This window comes from Hippichthys cyanospilos, chromosome 1 (genome assembly GCF_059441005.1).
Source record: "Hippichthys cyanospilos isolate Australia breed blue-spotted pipefish chromosome 1, RoL_Hcya_1.0, whole genome shotgun sequence".
Lineage (NCBI taxonomy): Eukaryota > Metazoa > Chordata > Actinopteri > Syngnathiformes > Syngnathidae > Hippichthys > Hippichthys cyanospilos.
In genome coordinates this window covers 27,283,311-27,310,262 of record NC_142369.1, presented here as the reverse complement: position 1 = coordinate 27,310,262, position 26,952 = coordinate 27,283,311, and the positions used below count along the sequence as shown (strand labels likewise).

The following is a 26,952-nucleotide window of genomic DNA, read 5'->3' as shown; positions in this document are numbered from 1 at the left end:
ACACAAACATTCTCAGCTGCAGTTGAGTAATGAACCCGTAACAGAAGTGATTCTCATATTTATGTGTACATTTGGATGCTATAGTTCATTTTCCTGCAATTTGCTGGATAAAAAGAAAATACATTGAAAACTGAACTGAAAACTGAGTTTATATTGGGCGTTTTTATAGTGCTAATTTTGCAAAAACTGTCATCTCATTCATGCGCACTCATTCTCATGAGATGTCTCGTCTCAAGGGATTTGTGTCTCGTCCCATCCCTACAATTTAGTTATTTTCAAAAGTGTTTAGATTATTTGTTCAGTGTTGACATTTTTTTTTTCTTTTGTTCATGACACAGACACAGACAGGGCTTTGTGTTGCAGACATCTTGCAGGACAGAGTTATTCTGACTCGCAAAGAAGGCGAGTCTTCCAAGTGCTTGAATGAGCTTCTTTTGAGTCGAATGTCTCGCTTCCGGGCCTCACATTCTGCCACATTGGCTGCTCTCACAGGCTCGACCATCACAAACACTGTTAAAGAGGAGCAGTCTGGTAATCAATCAGCTCAACACCCAAAAGCCAGTTCACTTCAGTGCTAAAGTAACAATTACAGTATTTATCATTTCTTGTATCCTATTTCTCCTGGATTGTTCATTTTCATAGCTGTCAACACAAGTTGTGGACTTCCTCTGAAGACTCTGCGGAAGACCCCAATGTATGTGTGTGGAACATACTTAGTGATGTTAGTCCCACCTCCTGGCGTATCTGGGAGCTCTGCGACACGGTCACTGTTTGGAGGCACCAGCAGCCTGTCCTCTCTGAAAAGTAAGAGGCCATTGACAATTCATTTTAACTTTTATTTTAGTACAGTAATTTCTCCATTAAAGGCTTGGTGCTTACCACTAAAGGTTCCTCTTGTTATTTTAGTATTAGCCTCTAGTTTAGTCTTCAACCTTGCTGATGGCCAATTCAGCAGCCGCGCTGACCTCATTGATGCTCCTGGCAGTTCCCTTGGCAGAGGAGCTCAAGTGGCAGGATTGGGTGAGCGTTACTTATGTCCCAAATGAGTGTTGGAATATAAACTACATTAACTTCAATTTTATTATGTGGCCCCTTAGGCGCATGCTATGATGCATTGAACAACTTGATCTGGACTTGCTCGAGTGATTACATAGATCAATGGTGTAACCCGGGAAATCAGGCTTTTCATCATGTGTGCCATAGGCTGGGTGTCAGCCATGTCATAAACGAACCCAGAGGTTGGAGTATAACACTCGAAGCACACTTTAGTAAATGGCAAATCCCTTTTTTAACATTTTTTAAATTTTTTGTCTCCTTCACAGGAGAAATGATGGACACGAGTGAGGTGATCAACCAGCTACTTCATCATGTAGGTGCCATGTGTGTTCACCAGCTTAACTTGTTAGCAGCCAGCAGTAATTGCCTGCCCCTGAGTGCCCTACTGGGTAAACAGCATCCTATTGAAGCCAGTCACTTTAGCAGCATCTGTGACATAATGGAGAAGGCCATGGTCAGTGGAGATACAAGCATCATCCGCTGTGTTTTGGTAGTGTTCCAGGTTAGTTTTCCGTAACTGATTTGAACATTTATTTTTGCAGCTTTCGTCGTATAATTTGTTTTGAAGTCATCTTTATTACATGTTTTGTTGTCTCCAGGTTGTATTTAAGTTCTTCAACCCTCAGTCGGAGCAAAACAAAGAAAGTGTGCGTAGGGCAGGCCTGCTCTTGTGGCAGTTACTAATGGCTCCAGTTGATCAGATAGGGACGGAGATTCAGAGAGAGGTGTGCCTGGCCATCAGGTAAATATTATTGCATTTTACATATTTATACTCTTTCAACTGATATCTGAGGGGAAAATGCATGCTCTAAACAATTTTTTTCTACCAATCTTCTTTCGCTTTAGCTCAGGCCTGAATACTTTGTATCATGGGGAGGCTGAACTCAACAAACTGCTGAAACTTGTTCTCAGTGAAGGTGCTTACTAAAGGTTATTAAAATAAGACAGAACGCCAGTATCTTTTATAGGTACATTTTTGATTTGTTTGATTCTCAGGTGAAAGAAACAGTGGGCTGTCACAGCTTCGGGACGTCGTCCTCACCAATATGGCAGACCAACTGCAGAAAAATAGGTTTGGAAGTGAAGAGGATGACCACTATAGGTAAGCAATAACCTTTCATCTAAATGAGAACGTTTTTTTTCAGCATTTGGTGTCTGTCACAGTTGACTGCTATCAGTGAGTTATCATGAGTTACCTGTTTGTGTTGGCGTTTCATTGAACCACAAGCCTTGAAGTTTTTAAATCCAGAACATGTGATGGGCATTGGTGTGATGTCACATAAAATGCAGATGTTGCAGTTTTGATTCCAAAACAGTCCTAAGTAAAGATGAAGCCTTTTGTGTGTTTTGTCTAGAAGAACAGCTGGTGTAAAAATTGTGCCAACTAAATCATGCGAAGGACATGCCAAAAAGTTGTAACAAAATGCAAAACATATTGTTACATCTAGATTTGCATGTTCCATAATACCATGCGTACCTGCAGTGACCGATTTTCCTCACGTCTTCGACAATACCTTAATCCACAGACAATATCAAATCATAGAGAATCGCAGATGGAAAATAGTACATGTATAATGCTACGAAACCTAAAGAAATCTCTTTAATACAGGCTGAGTGACGACCTACTGCAGTGTATTCTCAAGACCGTGGTTCGGGACTCCTGCCTTCTTATTACCAAATGTCAGACAGTTGCTCGAGATGACTTCCAAAAGCTCCTCTCCACAGTCCCAGTAGGATCACAGTCTGTACAAGGAATTGAAATCTTTACTAATCTGTGATGATATTAGTCTGAGTTGTCACTCCCTCCCTGTAGGTGGTCTCTCCTTGTCTGCGCTACCTCATGGCTGTTCAGAATCACCTTCTCAGTAATACCATTCTTATCCGTCCAGATGATAGCGACGACAGTGACAGCTCCCTACAAGGGGAAACAATGAAGGTACAGGTAAACATCCCCTTTAAATACCCCTTCCTCTTTTACTCAATGTTCTTTTGTTTACATTCACTGCAGAGTTATCAGTTAAGGATGCTGAGTGGTACTTTCAAATTACGGTTAATAACAAAAATGTAAACAGCATGCTCTTATTCCGCTCTGGTTGTATTATTCAATATGTATATCTTAACTGTAGAGATCACATTTCAGCTATGAAAAATAACTTAGCAAAACATAACTGTGAAGCGAAAGTTTAGAAGCAGGGTTATCGAATTGTGGGCAATTTCTCTGTGATGTCACCAGGAACTTCAAGGCAGCATTCTCTCCTTAGCAACCAAGATCCTGGTGGGATGTGATGAGGCGCTGGAGACGCTGCAGCAGGTGACAACAGCTCTCATTAACAGCGACATCCTTGACAAGGAAACAAGGTGATTCATTTTATTTATTTAATAACTTTAGAACCTGTCCTCCATTTTCAATATCAAACGGCAGAAATGGGCCTTAAATTGGTGCCAGGTCATGTGAATTCACACAATCACTGTTATTTTCTTTTTTCGTTTACAATTACAAATTTACAAATTTACTTACAAATGTTAGTAGTTAAGAGTAAACCAGGACACTGTCGTAAGGTATTATGTTTTTCTTGTCAACAGTACTGGCTAGTGGTTAGAGGTCATCCCTTTGCTTTTTGCTCGTGTTTCAAAAGGTTGAAAGGCCTAGAGCAGGTAACTAAGGCCACCATGCTGGGACATTTATTGCCAGTGTTGCTGACCTCTCTGATGCACCCCAACCTGCAGACGCTCACGCTAGCTGATGCTCTTATGCCTCAGTTAGTGCAGCTGGTTTTATACACTAGTCAGGTTTGTTAATGTTGATGTTAAATTAAGAACACACCCTGGAGCAGGACAACATACATGTTCTCCCTTGTTTTCTTTTCAGACTGCTCTGTTACTAAAGACTCAGTCACCACTTTTCTCGGAAGAAACAATTTTGGGGGGCTCTATCGGGCAGGGGATGAAGAGCTCTGCTGCTGATGACAAGTATGTTCTATGGAGGTCCATCAAACAAATAACATTGCTTGAACAATAGCTCTGCTTTTAGTACATTTCTAAAAGTATTTTATTTTAAATCTCTTTACTTTTCAAGAATTCTTGATGAACGTGAAGAGCCAGGCTTCCTGACAGGACTGAAGATCCCTGCCCCCTGGGCTGCCGGGAAGACAGTAGAAACTGTGCATCCTGTGCGAGACAACTATAAATTTAAGGAGACTGTGCACATTCCAGGGGCTCGCTGTTTGTATCTTCGCTTTGATTCTCGCTGCTCTTCGCAATATGACTATGACAAGGTATTTATGAAACAAGTTTCCACACAGCATAGTATAATGCTGTGTGTTAGTCTATAATGCAGTGCAATAGGTCATCATCAATAAGGTTTCCCTACTAATATTGTTTACAATGTATTTTTTTTCCTTTTTCCTTAGTTGGTTATTTATGCCGGTCCCAACACTAATAGTCGTAAAGTAACAGAATATGGAGGAAATACTCTAGGATATGGTAGTCGCAGCGTTTTGGGGACAGGATGGCCTAAAGATCTTGTCAAGGTAATAGAAGCTGGGAACAACAGATGCAGATTAAATGACTATAATCACAGTCTGTACTGCATACATTTATTATTCTTAATCATGTAGGTCGAAGGTGACACAGTGACGTTTTCCTTTGAAATGAGAAGTGGGCGAGAGCACAACACCCCTGATAAAGCCATGTGGGGCTTTTCTTGCACTGTCAGAGCCCAGGTAAAGCACTTTAACAATGGTATTTTGTTAGAATGTTAGAAGAATGTTGTTTGAATACATTTTGTTGTCCTGGCTCATATATTCAGATTTTTAAAAAACAATCTCTCAAGGCAAAATTCACATTTAGTCAAACTCATATTTGTGTTTGGTATTGTATACTGGTATATTGATGCCTTGCTCAAAGGCACCTTAATGGTGGCCAGGAAGCAGACGAGCATCTTTTACATAGCTAGCTGCTATTTTTACATTTGTCTTCAAGAGGACTTGATTTGTGACACCCTGGCTCCCAAGCCCAAGTCATTACAGATGAGCGACTACCACCCCATTACTTGTATAATGTTTGTTGGGGGGATGTCATCTTTTCAGGAGTCATCTGAGGATGTCTCTGGAGGCCTCCCTTTCCTGGCAGACCTGGCTCTTGGCCTGTCAGTGCTTGCTTGCTCAATGCTACGCATTCTATATAATGGTCCAGAGGTGACAAGAGAGGAGGACGCCTGCCATGACTTGCTTTGCTCAAAGCTGCTGCAAAGGTGATGCATTATGTAAAGCTAGAATTTGTCATTTTTACATTTTGATCTGATTTCATGTATTTTACCTTCAAATAGCATGGCTTTCAGACTCTGCTTGATTAGTTGTCATCCTCATTTGTAAAGGCAATAGAAGACCAAATGCGGAATGCTGCCACATTTCTTTGTTCTTAGGTGTCAGTGGCAGGTGGAAGCAAACGGCGCACTCTCTCCTGCTCTCACTCCAAGTCCTTCACCTCTTCCACTAACCATCGAGGAGGATCGTGAATTCACCTACCCCGCAGACGTACTTATTCCGCCTCCGGGTTTTACGTCTGGTACCTACTTCGACTTGCCACGTATACGCCTCCCTCCAGGCATCATGGGAAGATTGCGAGAGGTGTCTGGAAGAGCTCGCCCACAGTTTCGGCCCAGCATCAAGTAAGAGCTGTATGCAAACTAAACAGTGTTTTGTTTCATAATGCATGTTTTATTTTATGACTATACCATGTTTGCTCCATGTTTACTCATTGTATTCTTTTAAATTGTATAACCATTATACAAGCAACTATTTTATTCCTGACAGAGAGGTGATCCGGCCAGATGTCATGGAGGAGGTGATTGTTTCATGTGTCATTAAGCATTTGAGCTTAGTGGATGGTCTGCAGTCACTTGTCAACTACCAGTACCGTGAAGACCACACAGAAGAGTTTGACCTGGTCTGTAAGATCATGGCAGAGACCTTCAAGAAGATAAATGCGATGGAGCGTCAACTGCAGGTAAGCATTTTTAATTTAAACCATAACTACCCGAGTGCAAGAACATTTTCCTCTTCAGCATCCAAGCATGTAGATAGGAATGATTTTCAGTATTTTTTATGTGGTGAATATCAGAGCATACTGCTAACTGTGCATGAATTAATAACCAATGGCGACACATTTTATTTTGTTTTGGCTTTGTTACTTGGATGAGCAACGCTTTAAAAAAAATCAAGTACCAACAACATTGGTAACATTATTTCTTGTGTGAATGTTGTTTTACTGTTTCTTTTAGGAACTCTTGATGTGCTTTTGCAAGTTTTCACTGCTTCCCTTACATACACTAGATATCTTGATAGAATCTATTTGAAAAAAAAAAAAAAATATATATATATATATATATATATATATATATATATATATATATATATATATATATATATATATATATATATATATATATATATATATATTTTTTTTTTTTTTTTTTTTTTTGTGGTAGTACATATTGTTGACCAGAATGGATTTGTGTATTCATCTTCTATGTTGGTTGCAGAGTGTCGCAGAACTGGAACAAAAATGGCAGAATGAGGTAGAAGAGGCCCAGCAGGGAAAGCTGGAAAACAACACTCCTTTCTTTCATGACTACCACTTCTTTGAGGTACCCTGTTGAACAATGCACTTGACACAGCATCATAACACAATATTGATTTTCTTCTTCTTTTTTTTGCTTTTTGTTTTTGGTCAGAATAAAATTAAAGAGCTTGAACTACTTTGCTCCCTGAAAGATGTCCCACTTGATTTTAGTGACTTGGAAAACGTTGTCCTTGGATTGAGGCGAGTTAATTAAAATGCATTAACGCTCTCACTTCATTGACGATAGTCTAACATCATCTGTAACCACTTACGTATTTGTGCCAACAGGGAGAAGTTTTTTCATGAGGTAAACAGCATGCACCTTAAAAGTAGCACCCCCCTGGCTAAAACTAAGGCACTTGTGAAGAGTTTGATGAACCGTACAGAGCTACTGCTACATGTTACCATAGCACCACATTGCAGAAGCTTAACCACTACACCTGCTGGAACACCCAGTCCAGGTAGACGTTCACTTCTAATTGTAATTAAAGTATTTACTGTAAACTGAATCTCTGCAATAGCTGTTACATTTTTTCAGTGTTGGACAGTGCTTTTGATTTTCTTTCAACTTGTGCATCAGCTTCTAAGTCTGTATCAGACGCCAAAACAGTCATCTCCATTGTGAAGCAGCCAGTCTTCCTTCGCAGCATGTCTGCACCCTCTGACTTAGAGATGATTGCTAACCAAGATTTGGAGTTTACACATGCTGCACAAAGGTATTATTCATCTTTGTTTGATCAATGAAACATGAAATAAATAAATAAATGCTCCATTTATTTGGTCTTTTTTTTTTCTTTTTTTTTCTACAGAAGGCGTCATCACCCTACCAGTCATCGTAGTAGCTCTTTTACGCTGCTGCAGTCCCTGGCAGTTGAAGACAGTAGAGACAAGCCAACATACAGTGTCCTATTGGGTCAGCTCTTTGCATTTATTGGCACTACTCCTGATCAAGCTGTAAGTCCATTGCTTAATAATGATCTCCAGTTTTCCATAATGACTGGAATTGCATGCACCAGAATTTGAAAAAGCACTCACTTTGTAGATGTAATCCATACTGTACTTTTGTTTGGGAAAAAAATGCTAAAAGTACTTGGTTAAATGGAAAAGTAGACACTCTAAAATACATGTGTAATTAATTGTACTTAAGTACATTAAAAAATAATTTCTACAGTCACAATATTATATACAGTACTTATATTACTTCTATTTTTGCATAGGGTTTATACTGAGAAGATAAATAGAATCATGGCTTCCATGAGATGAAAAACAAGGACAATGACGCACTTATCATAAAATAGGGCCACTGATGACGAACATATTGCTTCTCTGGATCATTTAAGGCCATTTTTAATTATCCCTGGTTCACATTTTTTCGTGTAGCTGCTGCCTTTTTTAGCCTCTCAGTGATCTCAGCCACGGGTTTTATGCATATTTAGACTGATATAACAATGTATGGAATAGAAAGTACAGGTGATCTCTTCAAATGCGTGTAATATAAGTAAACATCAGAAAATAAATAATGAGACGACGCACAGATACCTGTATAATCTAGTTAATAATAGCGATTTGAAGTCATTGTACTCTGTTACTTCCCATATCTGACCACAACAAATATCAATATGTGCAGGTATCAAGCAGCAGCTTTCTGTCTGCTGCACAGACACGTTGGCGCCGTGGGAGCACGCGAAAGCAGGCATTAGTCCACATGAGAGAGCTGCTTACAGCTGCTGTAAGAGTGGGTGGAGTCACCCACCTGGTTGGGCCTGTAACAATGGTATTGCAAGGAGGCCCAAGGCAAGATAAGGATCCAATAACACACATGCCTTGCATTTTGCTATCTCTCTTTCTCCTGTTTTCTAAATCTGTTTATGTACAGGATTGAGGAGCTGACCTGTGGTGGAATGGTAGAGCAGGTGCAGGAGGCCTTTGGGGAGACGATGACATCTGTAGTGTCTCTGTGTGCTCGCTACCCCATTGCTTGTGCCAACAGTATTGGCTTACTTTGCACAATACCTTACACAAGGCAAGAGAGTTGGAATCCCTCCTTTTCACCCCTCATACCATTGTCACAGCATATTGACCATACACATCCTTACTTATTGCATATCGTTCTATAGGAGTGAGGAGCAGTGCTTAGTTCGGAGTGGGCTTGTGCAGCTCATGGACAGTTTATGTAGCTTGAGTGGTCAGAGGGAATGCAGCTCAAATGAGAAGCAGACTAAAAAGCAGAAGGTAGCCACCATGGCCTGGGCTGCTTTTCAAGTACTTGCTAACCGCTGCATTGAGTGGGAGAAAGTGGAAGGTATTCTACAGAACTATAATAATGTTGATGTAATAGTGATATGGTATTTTCTTGCACTTTTTGGTGTTGTAACAAAATTATTAGCAGCATTTTTGGTTTGTTTTTCTATCCTAAAGGGAGCTCTACAGATGGAGTACATTCCGGTTTGGCTCGACAGGTGTCCAGTTTGTTGACCAATCATCTGGCCAGAGCAACCGAGTGCTGTGGGAATCAAGCAGCTGGCAATGATGCCTTGCAGGATGTGCTCAGTCTTCTGAATGACCTTTCTAGGTAAGTTGTGTTTTATGCTGAATGTGATAGTATTTACAGTGAGCGTACAGTAATTTACGTTTCATTCCAGGAGCCACATTGGAAAAGCCATCCTGAGCCAACCAGCCTGTGTTTCAAAGCTCTTGTCTTTGCTGCTTGATCAGAGACCCTCTCCAAAGCTGGTCCTCATCATCTTGCAGCTTTGTCGAGCTGCCTTGCCTCTCATGAGCGTTGAGGACTGTGGGAACGTGGCCTTACCGTCATGGAGCTTTTCTATTAACACACTTGATGCAGAACAACACGATGCTAATGACCCTGCCTCGCGTATTGCTGCTTTGCTGCTGGCCAAGCTGGCAGACTATGTGGTACCAGGTTTGTTTTTCTTTCTCCAAATCTTGATTGCTAAATAATGCAAAAGATTCATATTTCCTCTCATTTTTTCAATTCACCAGGTTGCCAGACATTGCTGTCTCCCAGCTCTTCTGAGCCAGATACAAGTCTCTCCCGAGCCAGTTCCAAAGGAGCCCTAAAGAATGAGGATATTGGGGAAGAAGGTGAAGCAGTTGATGGTAAACTATCTATCTTCATTCACAAGAGAGAGGATCAGTCATCTCACGAGGTTCTTCAACCACTTCTAAGGTAAACGTTCTCTTGAAAGTGGTTTTCGTATGAACATTTTTCTAGTTTCACAATTTTCAGCCCATTTAAGATTTTATGTGTGTATTTTATGTATTTTCCCTCTTCTTCCAAAATGTAGCAGTTCTGAGGGACGACCCTTTCGACTTGGCACCGGTGCAAACATGGAAAAAGTTGTCAAAATGGACAGAGATATGACCAAAGTAAGACCTACAACTTTTTTTTTCATTATTTTTCCCCTCAGTTCTCAACTCTAATACTTTTCTTAAATATTTATGTATTTATTATTATAGAGCGGGCATTGTGAGGTAATCACAGAGGAAGCATCTGCTGCCCTCAGGAAGGCCACTAAATGGGCTCAGTCTGGTCTGATTGTGAGTGTTGGGCCGCCTGTAGAGACTCTGACCCAAGAGACCGCTGGAGGCATAACCAGTGGAGACAAAAAGAAAACTGCTCAAACATCTGCTTGTAGAGACAGGAACACTGAGCTGGCCAGGTGCTTTGGCCATGTGCAATAGCATTAATTGTGCTCGTGTAATTCTGCTGTCTAATATTGTTGAGTAGATAAATGATGTCAAGCGACCAACTGGAAATCATGTCTTCTACAGGTCGGACCCTGTTAGGCCATTCATCAGTGGGCATGTTGCCAACAGTATGGCTGCTGAGGTTATTGCTCTACTGCATAGTCTACTTACTGCCCCTGAGTCAAACACTGCTCAAATCTGGACGAGTACTGCTGAAAAAGTAAGTATCACTTATGTCCATCCATCCAACCATCTATTTTCTATTGCCGCTTTTCCTCACAAGGGTCACAGGCTTGTTGGTGCCTATCCCAGCTGACTTCGGGAGTAGGCAATGGACACCCCGAACTGGTTGCCAACCAATTGCAGTGTTAATGCTTTCATTACATTGAGGAATCTGTTTTTCTGGGTATGCTGTTCCGAATCTTTAATTCACTGCTACGCAGGATGAGCCCTCTGGTTGAGTTGAGTCAAACAAAACATGGCTTTTATGCAATTGCTAACGTCACAAACTTCCTTTTTGCGCTTGCTGTGCTCTCCCAAATGTCCCATGTTGAAAACCATCAAAGCTACTTAAATACAGAACCATCCTTTTAAAAAAGTTGGTGTCTGAGACTTATACCAGTTGTCAACAGCAGAACAGAATGAACACGTACATTTATTCTCTGCTGTTTGGGGTCCTAGTATATCAAGTCCACAATGTTGAATGCTTCTCTTATACTGTTTACTGTACGTTGACTCTCTGTTTATATTAGGTCCTCTCCAGGGCACTGATGTTCATCCCTCAATTGGGAAAGTATGCCGAGAGTATTTTGGAGAATGGCAGCAGCAGTGGTAGGAAGCTGGCTAAACTTCAGGCCATTGGCAGGCAGGCAGTTGCCGCACTCTGTGCTCTGGGGGGATTCAAAGAAACCATTAAAATTGGGTCTGAGGTCCAGGTAAAAATGATAAATTACTAATACTGTTTTTCATTTCATCCAGAAACTCCTTTCAACATCTTAGTATATATCTCATATCTACAGGTGATAGGTAAAGGGGTGCTGGGCAGTGTGGGGATTGTGATGTCTATCAATGAGCAGGAGGGCATTGCAACTGTCAAGTTCCCATCTTGTGACTACAGGAGAACGTGTAAAGCCTCAGATGTGCTGACAGTACCAATATCTCGCCTGTGTACACCCAGATCTGAGGTAAGACTGCCTCCCTGTAGTGTAATCACTTTCATCGTTGAATGGAAAACAATATTTCGATTCTCATCTCATCCCTCTCCCCAATCCTCAGGCGTTGCCCTTGTACAAGCTATCAATCACTGAGAAGGTAGTGCAAGCGGTGCAATCCATGCTTCTGCCACAGGAGGGCAGTCTGTCCATTCACACCTCTCTACCAGCTTCTGGAGATGGAGCTAGCCCAGTAATGGCTGCAGTTCGCTTGCTTGCTGAAATAAGAACCAGGTCAGTCTAAAAAAAAAAAAAAAAAAAAAAAAAAAAAAAACAGTCCTTCTAAGTGTTTTTTTTTTTTTTTTTTTACTCTGGTTCAAATAGATTCAGAGTGCTAAAAATATTCATATTTACTGTAGAACAACTTATAATGATGTGTTAATTTTCAGGGCATGCCTGGTAATGGCACAACTCTTGGAGGATAGCTCTTTTTGTGAAGAGTTTATCCAGCAGTGTCCTGCGGCTGTGGAGGTGCTGAACCTGGTTGCTCAAGATTGTAGTCCTGGTAAGAAAAAAAGATGCACCCTAAATGCTCAAGACAATCATTTTCAGTTTTTGTCCCCTTTTTGTGTTTGTAGGAGAGCGTCTTGGTATCGTTGAGGCCCAATGTGAAAGAGTGCGAATGCTTTACAGAGATTGTGCTCGTCCACCCCCACCACCACTTCAAACAGACAGACGCCAGGTGGAGTTTCTATGTTTATAACTTAACAAATTACAGTCACAATGTTAAGAAGATTGTTAAATTTAAAACGTAGTTAATGGCTACTTTTGTTGACTATTTAGCAATTGCCGTGGGATTACTACTATTACAGCTTATTTTATGTGAGAATAGTATAATACAGTGCTCCCTCGCACCGGGAGCCAATCACATGTCCTGTCGGAGTACCCGTGAGCTGATTGACAGATTGCTGGGCCAGTCTTCTTTATGTAGCTCACACATGCATGAGACAACTCGAACGTGGGGCCGAAAAAGAGGGATGAGAATGAGAATGAAAGAAAGCAATGTTACCTAGAGTGCTTTTGTTATAAATAGGAATTTTGAGTGTAAAGTCTGCCTGTCATGTTTGGTCAGCTACAAGCTCCACTTGCAGTTGATGTCCCATGTGCCCATGGCATATGTTACATTACAGTCAAAACCTTCACAATGTATCCCTCCACAATACAGCTTTTTTTTTTTCATGAAAAAAAAAACCAAAGCACCACGGGCTCGAAAGATGAAGCACCTAGTGAGGAAACACTGAACATTTTTTTCCTTTGCTGTAATTTATAAACATATTTTCATGCAAAAACCTTTGAGCAATAATAACAATAATATTTGCAACTCTTTGCTTCTATATGCTTCTCCAGCCCAAAGAGATAACCTGGTGTCCCTCCAGAGTGTTCCCTCCAGTCCGCGCCTGTATGTTTTCATCCCGTCTTACCTCTGTCACGTTCTTGGCAGACCCCAGTGCTGGAGGAGGGCTCCCTCGGGGCACCTTCATTTATGCCACCTCTCCTGTGCCAATTCAGGTTGATCATTCGTCAGATTAACCCTGGGACTTTCTTTTGACATGGTGCCTCTCGACAGTTTTTAATTTTCCTTGTCTTTATGCTCCCAGGCACCTTCTTTTTATTGGGAGATAGAAGTTGTTTCCTATGGAGACTCTGAGGAAGACAGTGGCCCTATTGTGTCCTTTGGTTTTGCCACTGAGGCTGAAAAGAGAGATGGAGCATGGACCAACCCTGTTGGCACATGTCTTTTTCACAAGTAAATTGACCTTTCATACACATGAACACTTTTATCGTCGTATGTATTTATTTATTTAGTTAGTTATTTTTAAGGACGTTCTGTCTGGAGTTTGTGTGTTGTGAGCCATTTGTGTCGTTCCAACAATGACCTGTTCTTTCTTCGGGCTATTTCTATGTGGCAGTAATGGAAGGGCAGTGCATTATAATGGCTCCAGTCTGCTGCAGTGGAAGAGCGTCAGACTAGATGTGTCACTCCTTCCTGGTGAGAGGGATTATGTTTTTTGTTTTGCTCATATTTTATTTTCCATGTTCTCTAAATCATACAGTATTTTGTATTGCTAGAGTTACAAAGCTATAATTGCCCAGTAACCCTCTGTAAATACTGTTTTCCAATGATAATGCTGCAACTGCATTTACATTAACACAGGTGATGTGGCTGGAATAGGATGGGAGCGTTCAGAAGGGACACCTCCACCCCCGGGCCAGGCCCCAAAAGGTCGGGTCTACTTCACCTATTGTGGACAAAGGCTGAGTCCAATACTTGAGGAGGTGGCGGGTGGAATGTGGCCTTTGGTTCACATTCAGAAGAAGGTATTCTGATTAAAGTGAAAGGAATTAGTACAATTTACACACACACACACACACACACACACATTTTGGCAGTTCTATCTTTTCAGGTTAAGAAATGCAGTTCACGTCAAAAGAAAAGGCATTTTGCGGTTGAGTATGCTCGAACTCAAGTCACCGAAGACAGTGCAGTGTGCCTTCTTCACAAATTTTGCAAAGAAGGCACCAAATACAAAACAAATTATTACTTGGCACCATAAATTTCAAGCAAAGGGCTGCTTATGCTTACCTAAATTGCCAGGACAGCCATCAACATGTGCAGAGTCAGGTTTCTTTGTCGAGGAGCTTTACTGGATATACTTTATACTGCTGTATTCTTTACTGCTTGCGACATTGTTTTGTAGAATTCAAAGATTCGGGCCAACTTTGGAAACCGCTCATTTGCATACGCCGAAGGCCAAGCACACAGGAATGCTGCTGACTTGTGCATTGACCTTGCTGAAGAAATAAGTGCAAATTTTGAAGCCCTCCCTTTCGCCATGGCATCAGACAGTGATAATGATGCAGGAGCAAGTGTTACGTCTGACTCAGGCTCCCATGGACCCCCCTGTCGCATTGCAGCAGTGGCAGTCCCACAGCAACGTATATACGTTTCTGTCCTTTCCTAAATACTCTGATGTGATTGCCAACATGAGTATAATATGTCTTTTTCTCTCTTTTTTTTTTTTTTTTTAATTTAGAATACAACAGTGACCTGTCCTGCCATTACAAGGTGGAGCTGAGCTATGAAAACCTAGTCACTTCTGGGCCTGATCCACACCCTCCGCCTATTGCAGATGATGAGAGTGATGATGAGGATGATGATGATGCCCCAAGGGTAAGGCAGCATTCATCATCCAGATACAGTGTCACCGTTTGAGCTTCTTTATGTCACAATTATATTTCAATTTTAGGAGGACCACTATGCCTTGCTGGTAAAGGCTTGGGAAACCAAAGTGTTCCCCACTATTCGAAGGAGGTTTCGTAATGAAGCTGAGAGGAAATCTGGTCTAGACCAAATCAAAGGAGCCCTGCAGTTAGGTAAAAAAAAAGAAAAATATAAAAATATCTTAAGACAGCTTTGAGACTACTGGGATTATGTTGAAATGTGTTGATTTTGTTTAATTGACAACAGGCATGGTAGACATTGCCAGACAGACAGTGGAGTTTTTGTATGAGGAAAATGGTGGCATTCCGCGAGACCTATACCTCCCCACCATAGAAGATATCAAGGATGAGGCCAACAAATTCACTATTGATAAAGTTCGCAAAGGTAACGTTACTGCAATATTCTTACTGCTCGTGCTTTCTTCGAAGTTTATTTTCAATTCTGTCATGTCTTTATACAGGCTTGACTGTGGTCATCCGCTGTACCGACAGCAACAATACCAATAGCACTACTGGTGGGACAGCTCTGCCCAAGTTTGCCATTAGGGGCATGTTGAAGACTTTTGGACTGCATGGAGTGGTGTTGGATGTTGACTCTGTAAGTGCAATTCTACATGTTTCAAAGCTTTGTGCAGATTTAGGGTAAATTTACACTTTATTGTCATTTTTTCATTTTTTTTTTCTAGCTGAATGAGCTGGTACAGGTGGAGACCTACCTTCGCAGTGAGGGTGTGCTAGTAAGGTACTGGTACCCTATTGAAATTCTGGAGCGCCCGCCAGCTGGATCTCGGCGTACTGCAGCCAATGGCTTAGTCTCACTGGACAGTAGCAACATTCAGATACACAGGTTTTAACCCTACTCGCATATAGTAAATGCATGTTACCTTTTATTGATGTACCTTTTTTTTCCAGGGAGCTACTTCGCTGTGAGAGTGCATTGGCTCGTTTATACTGTCGAATGGCCCTACTAAACATCTACGCCCCAAAAAATCCTCACACCTTCACCCGTCTCTTCCACATACCTGCGATCCGAGACATAACCTTGGAGCACTTACAACTATTGTCTAATCAGCTGCTGGCTCCACCCCTGCCTGGTGATTAATGAAATATAGTAGAAATAAATGCTTCCATCTGCCTAAGCTCTCTTCTAACCACCTTGAAAATTTAATTCCCGTAGATGGCACTATTAGTTCTGGTTCAATCCTCCTCGCCCAGTCAGTGCTTCACAACCTTCAAGACCAAAGCTGCTCTCCCACAGACCTGTTTTACCAGGGCAATTCTCAACCCATCCGGGAGTGGCTGACTGTGGCCATCACTCGTGCCTTGCATCAAGGAGAGGAAAGCTTACTAGAGTTAACCAAACAGATTTGCTGTTTCCTCCAGGTTTGCTCTGCTCGTCAACGAGTCATTGAAATTTTCTAAATGTGGACTAAATGAGAAATTGTGTATTCTGTTAACAGCATGCACCCGAGCAGTTTACATCTGAGGAGTTCCCCGTAACCGAGTCGAAAGTGAGCATGGACGTCAGCTTTCCAGGGGCCGCATTTGTGATTGTTTCATGCAAAGAGAGCCAGCTCGGCTGCCGCAAAGAGTGAGATAGCCGCCAGTAGTTTTGTACCATGAATCACTCTAAGCTTTATTTTTTTATCCTCTGCTATAAATGTGTAACATCCCTTTTTCCCATTAGCTCCAGCCTGTACAAGGCTCCTTGGGCACGGGTAATGCTGTATGGTCTGGGTCACAAAGTGCGTAGGAATGGGCAGCTTAATCTGATGGAGGCTGTGTGCTATCCTTTGGATGCTTCACCTGCCAACACAGGCCTTACTCCCCCTCCCACCACCAACCAATATCCCTCTGTCATCATCCCCACTGATAAAGTGCATATCAAGCTGGGTATGTATTTATTGAATAATAGATTTATTGCATATATAGCGATGTTAAATTATTCATGGTTAGTCCATTTGTCTTGATTATAGGTGTGTCTCCCCCTCCGGGTGCTGTACTGGTGCTACATTCCTTGCCTTTGGAGTTTCCTTTGGCCATGGCATTCGCTGAGCAGCTGTTGACATGGAAGTTGGGCGAGAGTAGCGAGCGGTCAGAAGATGAGCTGGACACTGTGCCATCGTCTGTACTGCTACAAGTGGTAGAATTGCTTGGTAAGTACCTTGATTTAAACACTGGCAGTATGCAGTGACAATCAAATGTTGACAAGATGTTAACCACCCAGCCGAAAAGTTGTGGAAATTAGTTACTGTAACTCCCCAAATATAGGACGCACCTGTGTATCGGAAGCACTCTTAATTTTAGGGTCAAATTCTGGTATTTTCTATGTTAGCGTGTGTAAGGTGCACCAACAGTTTGGCGTCAATGTAAAAACTAGCGAAACAGAATACATCTCATCTTCCTAAGTTCTTCATATTTGCTTGTATTCATATCCGTAAACTATATACAGTATTTGTTGCAGGTTAAGTGTGTTTCAAATTTTCCACACTGTGAGCGGTCAGTGACGCAGCAGCAGTGTAATGTTGAATGCGCTCCAAGCAGTTGTTATTGCTTTTCCTTGCGACGCAGCTCGAATTCATGTAAACATAAATACCCGAAGTTATGTACCATCCATGTTCCGCCAAGTTTATGATTCTGTGTATTTTCTGAAAGACCACAATTAATAAATGAGTCAAATAGAATACTTTGTCATGTTATCTAACTGGTTCAGACAGCTCCATATTTTGCTACTCAATTAAATCAGCTGGAGACATATTTCAACCTAATCCTATCCGTTTTAGTAATATTCCTGTGTACGAACAAGGATGAACTTGAACGTTGTTATCTTATTGAAAATGATGCCATGACAACAAAGGTAACACAGCTGCTGTTAGCTGCAATAGGCACTGGCTGCTAACAGCCACCAGACGTCCACCCTCTAGCTTACACCGTTATGGTAATTATCGTAAGTAAGAATACGGCTGATATAAAAATATACATTGTGTGTCAAAACTCAGCGGATGTGGCTGACAAATAACTCTTCCTTGAAAGTTATCAGCGTGTTTGTTAAGTTACCGTTTATAGGATGCACCCATACTTTTCACAATAATTTGTTTGTGGTAATAATTCAAAATTTCGGAAAAAATATGAGGGCGCATTCTGCTTAATGAAGACAATCATACATTTTTTACCTAGGATATGACGCTTTTAAATTAAAATAACCACAAAGCCTGTGTTGTTATTGAAAGGAGGTTAGCATTGTCACATATACAATAAACTAGCTTTCAATGTTTCACGTGCTGGCTCTTGTTTCTTTGCATAAGGTGGTTTACTTTGGACCACTGATCTGGCTCCTTCCATCAAAGAACTGATCTTTCACCTGCTGGCTGAGCTGTTGCGAAAGATTCACCATTTGGAGCAGCGTAAAAGCCCCTCGGGCTTGTCCAGCTCTATTGCTCTGCTCCTCAACCCCTGCCTCGCAGTACTCATGGCCCTGCAAACAGAACTCCGTAAGCTCTACGATCGAGAAACACAGGGCTGGACTGCTGGAGGAGCTGGAGCCGGGGGATCGTCATCCGGAGGTGTCGCTTTGGCACTGGCAGCAGAGCAGAGTCGGTTCTCCACCTACTTTCATGCTCTGATGGAGGTCTGTCTAGCTGTGGCCGAGGTGACTCTGCCACTCAATGTTGGAGGGTCCACAGTTGGAACCCTGACTTCCACCAGCGCTCCTAACCTCAGTGATTCTTCGTCGTCGTCGTCCTCATCCCCTGGCCAGACACCACAGAGTCCCAGCCTTCTGTCTAAACGAAAGAAGGTGAAAATGAAACGTGAGAGGGCAGCCGCCGCAGTGGCTGCAGTGGTATCCGGTAAAAGGGGAAGTGGTGCCCGACTGTCAGAGAGTGACAGCGCTCTGCTGAACATGGCGGGTAGTAAACCCGAAGACATGCTGTGGTTCCACCGCTGCCTAACTCTTCTGATGATTCTTCGACATCTTGCAAATAAGGATCCTCAGGGTTTGAGCGTGACAAGTGATGCCGTGACAGATGCTTGCCAGGCTTTGGTTGGCCCCACTGCCCATAGCCGTCTGCTGGTGCTTTCAGGTATCCCTACACACCTGGAGGAGGCAGTGGTTCGTAATGCCATCCGCCGGGCTTGCAATGCGCACGGAGGGCTTTTCAAAGATGAAGTGTACATACCTCTGCAGGAAGAGGACCCTAAGAAAACTAAAATAGTGGCGAGGGTCTCAAGCCCTCAGGGTGGCAAAGTGAACACTGAGTCTGAGCGCCCCTTCCCCCAAAACGGCGGTCCTGAGAGTCCTGACAGCTCCAGCAGCGTGACTCCAGCTTTGAGTGTGAGTGCGTCAGCTTCGACCAGTCAGACCTCCATCTGCAGCTCCTCTCAGGGAGTCTCTCGCACGGCCAGTGAACTTTCCGTTGAGCAGGAACAATTAGCTGTCCCGGCTGTCAACCCAGCCGCAGCGGCTTCTGCTGGAAATCAACCCCAGCAGGGTTCCCACGAACCCCTGACTGTTTCCAGTCAGGAGAGTCTAGATACTTCTCTGTGTAGCACTGGAAGCCTGGGGAGTCTTGGCAGCTTCGGGGAGCCTGTGGATAGTGCAGAAACACCATCAGTGTCAGAAGGAGGCTCTATGCACACGGTCACCTCGCAAGAGGCCAACGTAGTCCCGGCGAGGCCGATCAAAGGTTATGCTGTCATTGAGGTGAGTTAAATGTTTTTTTTCTTATTAAGGTAATAACCTGTCTTGTTCATTTATTTCTGTCTAAATGTTCTATTCTGCTTCTTTTTTCTTTTTTATTGATTCCAGGTCCGTTCTCGAGCCAAAGTGGAAAAAATACGTGCTAGTCTCTTTAACAGCAGTGACCTAATTGGTTTGTCCAGTCTGGAAGGTGAAGATGAGCTCATGGAGTTGACCAATGAGGAGATTCTCACAGCCTCAAGTGTTAACCAAAGTCTGTTTGACACTCAGGGCAGCTCTGCTCTCGAAGACTATTTTCTGGACAAGTCCATTCGAGGTTTGTACTTGACAAGGAATTGTTTTGCTCTGCAACATTATTTCTCCTCGTGTAATTTAAAAATATTTTACATCTTTTCCAAGGTGACAAGCTTGTCCCTGGAGCGCGAGATGTTCTAATGGATATTTTTAAGAGTTGCGTGCACTCGGAACAAATGCTCAGTCTCACGCCTGCCAAGCCAGTGAAAGTGTCTGATATTTACCTCAGCAAAGAGCAAATCAACTCTCAGACCCCTGGCAACCTACTCCATACTTTCTTTACCAATGTTCGGCCTTCGAAAAAAGTACTTGAAGACCAACTTACACAGGTAAATTGCACCCGGTAATCTTAAATATACTGGGCTATTGAAACTATTTTGGAAGGGTAGCCCCATCTCTACATCAAACGTTATTATTTTTTTTTGCTTCAGCACTCCAAAATATCATGTCTCTGTGCATCTGATCGCCATGAGAATGTGTTTTCCCCATCCAGATTCTAAGAAAGTATGGTATTCCTAAACCTAATAAGAACAAGTACAGCAAGGCAGGGAAAGAACAGCATCAAGGCAAGGTAGTAAGTACCAAGAGACCAATCACCAAACCTCCCACAAAGGAAAAATCTGTTCTCAACAGTGTAAGGTGAGACACTACCTTATGCATTTTTTTTTTAAACATGTACTTCATTCACGCTTTTAGGTACATTCATATTCATACTTCTCTTGGTGAATTTGAAACGTAATTCATTGTTCACATTTTTCTGCTAGGACTGCGCTCAGTGAGAAAAAGACCCTGAAACCCAAATCTCCAGAAAAAGCCAGACCTGATGAGAAAGATGTGGAAAAGTCTCCCGCTAAAAAACTTGAAGGTTCAACAATAGAAACACAGTTAAAAATCACATGCAATGCATAACTTACATACCCATTTTTAAACAGGGCAGTATTGTTAAAAGTGGTGGATTTTGATCTCAAAGCTTGCCTACTCTGAATAAAACTTATTTTGTTGTTTGAATTTGAAATACTAACACTGTTAATGAAAATGCTTTCAAAGAAAATTTAGTGCACTTGTTTGAGTTTATGATTGTCAGTCAACTTGAAACTGCTTGTCACATATGTCTTTTCTATAGTCTCAGAGGAGAAGTACCTGACGTTAGAGGGCTTCCATAGGTTTGCGGTCGACCGAGCTAAGCAGGACATCCGTAGCGTCTGGAGGGCAATTTTGGCATGCGGCTACGACCTCCACTTTGAAAGGTGAGACTGGGAATGCCAGACCGCTCTTAACTCGGCCCAGTCTGATGTAACGTCGATACTGTCACATGCTGGCTTCCCAGAACATACTATGTATATTCTATAAATACACACAGTGTTTTTTTTTTTTTTATCCAGTCTTGGGGGTAAAATGTGAGTATCCTGCTTTAATTACGGTACCCTTTTTTTTTTTTTTAGATGCACATTTATATGCCTGTGATTATGAAATAACGAGGTATCCCATCCTTTGAGTAATTACTGGTCATCGTTATCTCCATCAGGTGCACCTGTATAGACACGCGCCATGCCCAGAAATCTTGTAGAAAGTGGACTTTGGAAATGGACGTTGCATTGGTCCAGTACATCAATCGCCTTTGTCGTCACCTTGCTATTACACCAGCCAGATTACATCCCCATGAAGTCTACCTGGAGCCCAGCGATTGTGTCGATCCACGTGTGGCCTGCCTGCTTAGTTAGTAAAACTCTTCAACATCTGTATCTTTTCCTAGGTATTTGCTGTGTAAGTCACTCAAGTACATGAATGGTTCTAACAATGTTTTGTGTGTGTTTTGCAGATGTGTCAGTAGAGAGCTTGCGCTTGCGTTTTGCTCTGCTGCAGTCGCTCAACAACACCCTGGAGAGTTTCTTCCTCCCCCTGGTGGAGCTGCGACAGACAAGCACTTATCAGAACAGCATTGCAGCCTTGTTATGTGAGGCGAAAGGTGAGTGCTAATCATTTATCTCGCGTAATGTCCTCTTTTCACCACTTTATTCATTTTTCTTCTGCTTATAGGGCTGATTTACTATGACACTAAAGTGACTGTGATGAACAGAGTACTGAACGCCACGGTACAAAGAACAGCAGACCACGCAGCGCCGGAGATTACATTGGACCCTCTTGAGATTGTGGGAGGTGGAGATTATTTCATCTTGGTGTACAATTTCATCTTGTATATACTGCATCTTTACTTACATATTCTCATTGTCCCGCAGGTGAGATTAGATCATCAGAAAATACCTACTTCTGCCAGGCTGCACGCCAGCTTGCATGCATGCCGTCCTCCCAGCTTTGTGTAAAACTAGCCAGTGGAGGGGACCCAACCTACGCTTTCAACATCCGTTTCACCGGGGAGGAAGTTCACGGCACAAGTTGGATATTGCACTTTTTATCTACAATGTATCATTTTTGACGATAGGTATAGCGGATTCCAGCACCTGTGTTTGTGTCTGACCAGGTGGTTCCTTCAGACACTTCCTTTGGCAGGCATGCAAGGAGTTGCAAAGTTCAGCTCTTTCTTTGCTGCTACCCTGTCCCAGTGCTGCGGCCAATCGTAACAAGGTAATGCAGACTTTGTGGATGTTGGACAATTTCCTTTGTTCTTCAATAAAGCATTACTCGCGAAAAACCAGGGATCACTGAAATAATCTTATGTTTATAATGTCAATGGCTTACAAGAATATTATTTGTATGTTTAGGAATACCCGATACGGTATGTTAATTCTGGTCATTATGAGTCTACTTGGAGATCCAAGCATTTGTGTGTGATTTGATACAGTCAGTAAAGTTCAGTTGTATCTCAGTGTCACTTTTACGTTAGCGTAAATGTTGTCTTTCTTTCTTTCTTTCTTTGTCTTACTCAGGGGAAGTACATCTTGACACCATGTCCTATCAGCTATGCGGAGGAGCAGTTGTTACACTTCTTTGGTCAGCTACTGGGCATTGCCATCCGTGCTGATGTGCCCCTTCCTTTGGATCTATTAAGCTCTTTTTGGAAAGGCCTGGTGGGCGAGGCCCTCGACCCAGAACAGGACCTTCAGGAAGCGGACATGCTCACATACAACTATGTCAAGAAATTTCAAAATGTGAGATAGCTGTCCTTTCAATTTGTGGACTGTAGTCTCCTATTGGTCAAGTTAACCGTTAAAAGCGCTTTGCTTGTACGGTATCTCATCTGTTTGTGCTGTGTAGGTAAATGATGAGACTGAGCTGGAGACACTCTGTGCTGAGATTTCCTCCCAACACCATTCAGGCGAGAGCCCCGACTCTCCCAACAGGCCCTGCTGTACCTTTACCTACATCACGATGAATGGTGAAGAAGTGGAGCTTTGTCAAGGAGGACGGAATCTCACTGTCTGGTGAGTGCTGTGGTGGATTTCTTCCTTTTTTTTTTTTTTTATTAATAGTTTAATATGGTTTCTGTATCCTGAATGTTCCTGTGTTCGTAGCTGGGAGAATAAGGACGTTTATGCACGGGCAGTACAGGGCCTTCGTTTGAGGGAGCTGCAGAATGTTGAGTGTATGACAGCAGTGCGTGCAGGGTTGGCCTCCATCATTCCCCTGCAGCTGCTAACTATGCTCAGCCCACTGGAGATGGAGCTTCGGACCTGTGGCTTGCCCTACATTAACCTGGAGTTCCTCAAGGTTTTCCACCGTTACACAATTACTATCTTAATGCGTAGATTGTTGATGTAATTATTAACACCTTTTCCCCTTTTTAATAGGCCCACACCATGTATCAGGTGGGTCTGATGGAGACGGACCAGCACATTGAATTCTTCTGGACCGCTCTAGAGATGTTCACTCAGGAGGAGCTTTGCAAATTCATCAAGTTCGCCTGCAACCAGGAACGGATCCCCTTCACTTGTCCATGCAAGGACGGAGGACCCGACACTGCACACGTCCCGCCCTATCCCATGAAGATTGCGCCTCCTGATGGAGCAGCAGGTAATGGTAATCAGCATTGTTTTAGTTTCACATTTCTCGCCTGCATGTATGTATGCATGTATCCATTATTTATCTTTGTTGTAGAATTACCTGCTAAACAATATATTATTCTGTTTATCTTACTCTGCCCATAGGCGGCCAAAGAGTACTGTTTTCCCCTCATTAAAATGCAGATTACAACAGTCTTTCTTCTGTGGTGGAAACAATGTGTATCTGAAGTCACCACTGTAAACATACTTTTGCAATATAGCAGTGACAAAAAAGAATGGTGATTTAACAGGGTAACACACTACAGTTCACTAGCCAAAGCACGTTTATGGATGCTCATTCTCTTTTGTAAACCCGCTATTGCTATGAGAAGAACTCATGGGCTTCAGTTGTTACCATTAAAACTTGCTGCTCAGAACAGAACAGAATTCTTTTTCTTGAGCCAGGACCACAGTCTCCCTTTCTTTGCACGACAGGTCAGCCGGATGCTCGTTACATCCGCGTGGAGACCTGTATGTTCATGGTCAAGCTGCCTCAGTACACCTCTTTGGACGTGATGCTGGAGAAACTACGCTACGCCATCCACTACCGCGAGGACCCTCTCAGTGGCTAAAACTTGACAAACCCGCTTTCATGAACCCTAAGCTTCCTCACCTTCTACCACCATCACTGGCACCCTCCAGCCTGCCTCAGAGGTTCTCCTCTCATCTGCTCTATTAAAGTCACTTTTTTTTTTAATACCCTTCAACGCTTTGCATGTTGACCCCGACTTTGTTCTTGTTGTCTTTGATAATTTTTTACTTGGTTTTTGGGGATATTAGGGGTGATCATCACATATAATACACATCGACGAGTATCTGTTTCGGCTGCACTGAGGAGTGAAACAACTACACTGGTTATTGGTCACTCCCCATAGCGTTTTGTTGAATATACAAACTTCTGGTCATTTTTGTTGAAATATGTCGCCGCAGCGTTACAGGTTGGGGGAAGTGCACCACTGATATGTGAATCCGTGTATAGGCTTTGTTCCAAACTGCAAATGCGTTACCCAGCTGCCTCCTCCTTCGTTCCATAAGTAGGGAAATGTGAAAAATGCCTTTACATTGAAATGAAAGCCTTTTTGTCAGGAGTGAATCAGCAAGCACACAGCTATTGTAGTTGATGTGAGGTATGATAGAAGAATAGTATCATATGGGCTATTATCTATTTACTGATTATAAAAAAAAAAAAACAATTATGGTCAAATGTATGCCTGTAAAACCTAAACCAAACTTTAGAGACTCTCAACATATGGTACGTAAGTAATCTTTTCGTCATCATAATAATAATAGAATAATTCATTTTCTCTTTAATCTGTGAGTAGCTTTGGCATCATGGCGGTCCTATAAGCGCTACTATTCATGTGGCTCGCAAGCTGGTTTGGTGATGTACGGTACGAGTTGTGTTGTGAGACAGGAGGGGAACCCCCTCTCATGTATGTGCTTTCGCTACTGAATGTGAAACAACCTCACTCCCTCTTCCTAACATACACAATCTACACTCATACACTTGGTGGTGACTGGGGGAGGGGGCAGTAAGTTCTCTTCAGTTCTGCCTTGTCATCTTTTTATTTCATGGAAGAACAAAATGTTGCTGTTTTATTTTCTAATTTAAATAAACATAACCAAATGTTTAGCTGTGTAAAAATAAAATAGGGGAACAAATGTAAATAGACTTATGTTTGAGTGCAGTTTTTATTTATTGCTAATTCACGATTTGTTTAGTTTTGCACTACTATTTAAAAAAAAAAAAAGCAGTGTGATGTCTATTGGATATCCAGTTTGTTGTAGTGTTATTTTTCGGGGGGAATCACTTGTGTCAGACGGATTCATTTTCTACAGCTCATGGTGCAACATGTTTTCTTGTGCGAGTAAAACCATTTGACCCGATCAAAGTGAATAAATAAGACAACGGAATTGATATGTGACACATTGCATTGTTGACACGCCGGAGTTTTGATTCTGTTCTTCTGAGAGTCTAATACACTGCTGCTAATGGAGATGCTCTTGCTTCTACTTCCTCCCGTGGGGGAATTAGACGGGTGACATAAAGGACTTATTCTAGGAGGAGGGGCTGCGATAAAAAGTGTCCTGTACATTTACTTGATATTTATTACAATTATTTATGGTTGCATTAACTTTTACTGTCTTACCTCTGCACATTGGAAACTTAACATCTAAAACGGATTATACATACAGATGTGAAGAACCAGATGGCATTTGAGATTTCTGTGTCACAATAAAGAAGTCTTCATGTACAAAAAACACTTGAGGCCCCTGCTGTTTTGTTGACCTTGAAACCTCACTGCAGACTCAGGCTTCGTCAGTGGGTTTTGTTACCCATAACAAAATGGGCTGTTTTTTAGTGCGTGATGGATGATGCTTGCATGGGAAACATGTTTTGCCCCGTATATGCCATGTGGCTTATATAAGGCCCTCTACACTGGCTCGTGTTACATCATTCACCCTTGTAAACCAGACACCTTTACAAAGTGGCGTGCTGGAGCAGACCAGTTGGAGCTGGATCTTATTCATGCACCCAGCAATCTGCTTCTGTAAGTTCAACCCCGTTAATTCCTGCAGTCGGAAGCCTCTACATAATAAATGTTGTGTCAGCTTTGCGTTCAGCATCCCAGCCATCCCAGCCTAAAAACATTTGCCGCCGTATTAAAAAGTACACCATAATGAGTCTCGTAAGCGTCCAAGGTATTTTCATTTATTAAATGATCTGTTGGGAGGCTGTCACATTCTGGTTAAAGGCAATACGGCTCGATAAATCAGGGAGTGGACCAAATCCCCAATCCATCAACCTATCCAACACTAGGTACGTGAATGTGCGGTTGTGGCTTGTCATGAAACATTCCACTGACTCACGAATGCCTTCTGTTGCACGCCAAGTTATGACACTGAGGCATGTAGTGGCTGTGGAGTGTGAGCTGGCAATGCAGCATTTGTTGTCATGTACACAGTGTGGTACAGTATGTACTGTTTCCACTTGTGATAAGTCAAGTGGGACATACATCTTTTTGATTGTGTATTTGTCTCTAAAAGACATCAGTTAGATGCTTGTACCACTTAAATGTCATATGTTAACATCGCACATTAAAAAACAAGAAAAACTACAGCATTATGTTTGACAGTG

The 26,952-nt window shown here is 42.3% G+C and overlaps 1 protein-coding gene across 1 annotated transcript in view; it reads left to right on the top strand.

The window, feature by feature from the left end:
• hectd4 (HECT domain containing E3 ubiquitin protein ligase 4) overlaps positions 1-26,077 on the top strand; it is a 37,115-nt gene extending 11,038 nt beyond the window's left edge. The window contains exons 8-76 of the mRNA XM_088418445.1: positions 339-531; positions 643-804; positions 907-1,020; positions 1,098-1,238; positions 1,323-1,558; positions 1,656-1,798; positions 1,903-1,973; positions 2,053-2,158; positions 2,666-2,786; positions 2,870-2,998; positions 3,290-3,414; positions 3,693-3,846; positions 3,926-4,026; positions 4,133-4,331; positions 4,467-4,586; positions 4,674-4,778; positions 5,145-5,308; positions 5,480-5,725; positions 5,871-6,063; positions 6,599-6,703; positions 6,791-6,879; positions 6,967-7,139; positions 7,259-7,394; positions 7,488-7,632; positions 8,306-8,472; positions 8,555-8,701; positions 8,796-8,980; positions 9,097-9,250; positions 9,321-9,601; positions 9,682-9,868; positions 9,987-10,068; positions 10,159-10,361; positions 10,474-10,609; positions 11,142-11,324; positions 11,409-11,573; positions 11,665-11,834; positions 11,990-12,105; positions 12,179-12,282; positions 12,948-13,109; positions 13,199-13,347; positions 13,511-13,590; positions 13,756-13,919; positions 14,300-14,537; positions 14,636-14,772; positions 14,849-14,975; positions 15,070-15,207; positions 15,284-15,420; positions 15,509-15,669; positions 15,735-15,916; positions 16,000-16,205; positions 16,283-16,413; positions 16,510-16,715; positions 16,799-16,978; positions 18,128-19,524; positions 19,630-19,837; positions 19,921-20,144; positions 20,309-20,454; positions 20,580-20,680; positions 20,939-21,062; positions 21,341-21,531; positions 21,635-21,781; positions 21,853-21,972; positions 22,053-22,208; positions 22,295-22,398; positions 22,701-22,922; positions 23,029-23,195; positions 23,286-23,481; positions 23,562-23,784; positions 24,249-26,077. Of these exons, the coding sequence (XP_088274571.1) occupies positions 339-531; positions 643-804; positions 907-1,020; positions 1,098-1,238; positions 1,323-1,558; positions 1,656-1,798; positions 1,903-1,973; positions 2,053-2,158; positions 2,666-2,786; positions 2,870-2,998; positions 3,290-3,414; positions 3,693-3,846; positions 3,926-4,026; positions 4,133-4,331; positions 4,467-4,586; positions 4,674-4,778; positions 5,145-5,308; positions 5,480-5,725; positions 5,871-6,063; positions 6,599-6,703; positions 6,791-6,879; positions 6,967-7,139; positions 7,259-7,394; positions 7,488-7,632; positions 8,306-8,472; positions 8,555-8,701; positions 8,796-8,980; positions 9,097-9,250; positions 9,321-9,601; positions 9,682-9,868; positions 9,987-10,068; positions 10,159-10,361; positions 10,474-10,609; positions 11,142-11,324; positions 11,409-11,573; positions 11,665-11,834; positions 11,990-12,105; positions 12,179-12,282; positions 12,948-13,109; positions 13,199-13,347; positions 13,511-13,590; positions 13,756-13,919; positions 14,300-14,537; positions 14,636-14,772; positions 14,849-14,975; positions 15,070-15,207; positions 15,284-15,420; positions 15,509-15,669; positions 15,735-15,916; positions 16,000-16,205; positions 16,283-16,413; positions 16,510-16,715; positions 16,799-16,978; positions 18,128-19,524; positions 19,630-19,837; positions 19,921-20,144; positions 20,309-20,454; positions 20,580-20,680; positions 20,939-21,062; positions 21,341-21,531; positions 21,635-21,781; positions 21,853-21,972; positions 22,053-22,208; positions 22,295-22,398; positions 22,701-22,922; positions 23,029-23,195; positions 23,286-23,481; positions 23,562-23,784; positions 24,249-24,385 (12,012 nt within the window). The 3' untranslated portion in view covers positions 24,386-26,077. The remainder of the gene's footprint in view (positions 1-338; positions 532-642; positions 805-906; positions 1,021-1,097; positions 1,239-1,322; positions 1,559-1,655; positions 1,799-1,902; positions 1,974-2,052; positions 2,159-2,665; positions 2,787-2,869; positions 2,999-3,289; positions 3,415-3,692; positions 3,847-3,925; positions 4,027-4,132; positions 4,332-4,466; positions 4,587-4,673; positions 4,779-5,144; positions 5,309-5,479; positions 5,726-5,870; positions 6,064-6,598; positions 6,704-6,790; positions 6,880-6,966; positions 7,140-7,258; positions 7,395-7,487; positions 7,633-8,305; positions 8,473-8,554; positions 8,702-8,795; positions 8,981-9,096; positions 9,251-9,320; positions 9,602-9,681; positions 9,869-9,986; positions 10,069-10,158; positions 10,362-10,473; positions 10,610-11,141; positions 11,325-11,408; positions 11,574-11,664; positions 11,835-11,989; positions 12,106-12,178; positions 12,283-12,947; positions 13,110-13,198; positions 13,348-13,510; positions 13,591-13,755; positions 13,920-14,299; positions 14,538-14,635; positions 14,773-14,848; positions 14,976-15,069; positions 15,208-15,283; positions 15,421-15,508; positions 15,670-15,734; positions 15,917-15,999; positions 16,206-16,282; positions 16,414-16,509; positions 16,716-16,798; positions 16,979-18,127; positions 19,525-19,629; positions 19,838-19,920; positions 20,145-20,308; positions 20,455-20,579; positions 20,681-20,938; positions 21,063-21,340; positions 21,532-21,634; positions 21,782-21,852; positions 21,973-22,052; positions 22,209-22,294; positions 22,399-22,700; positions 22,923-23,028; positions 23,196-23,285; positions 23,482-23,561; positions 23,785-24,248) is intronic.
• The last annotated feature ends 875 nt before the right edge of the window (positions 26,078-26,952 follow it).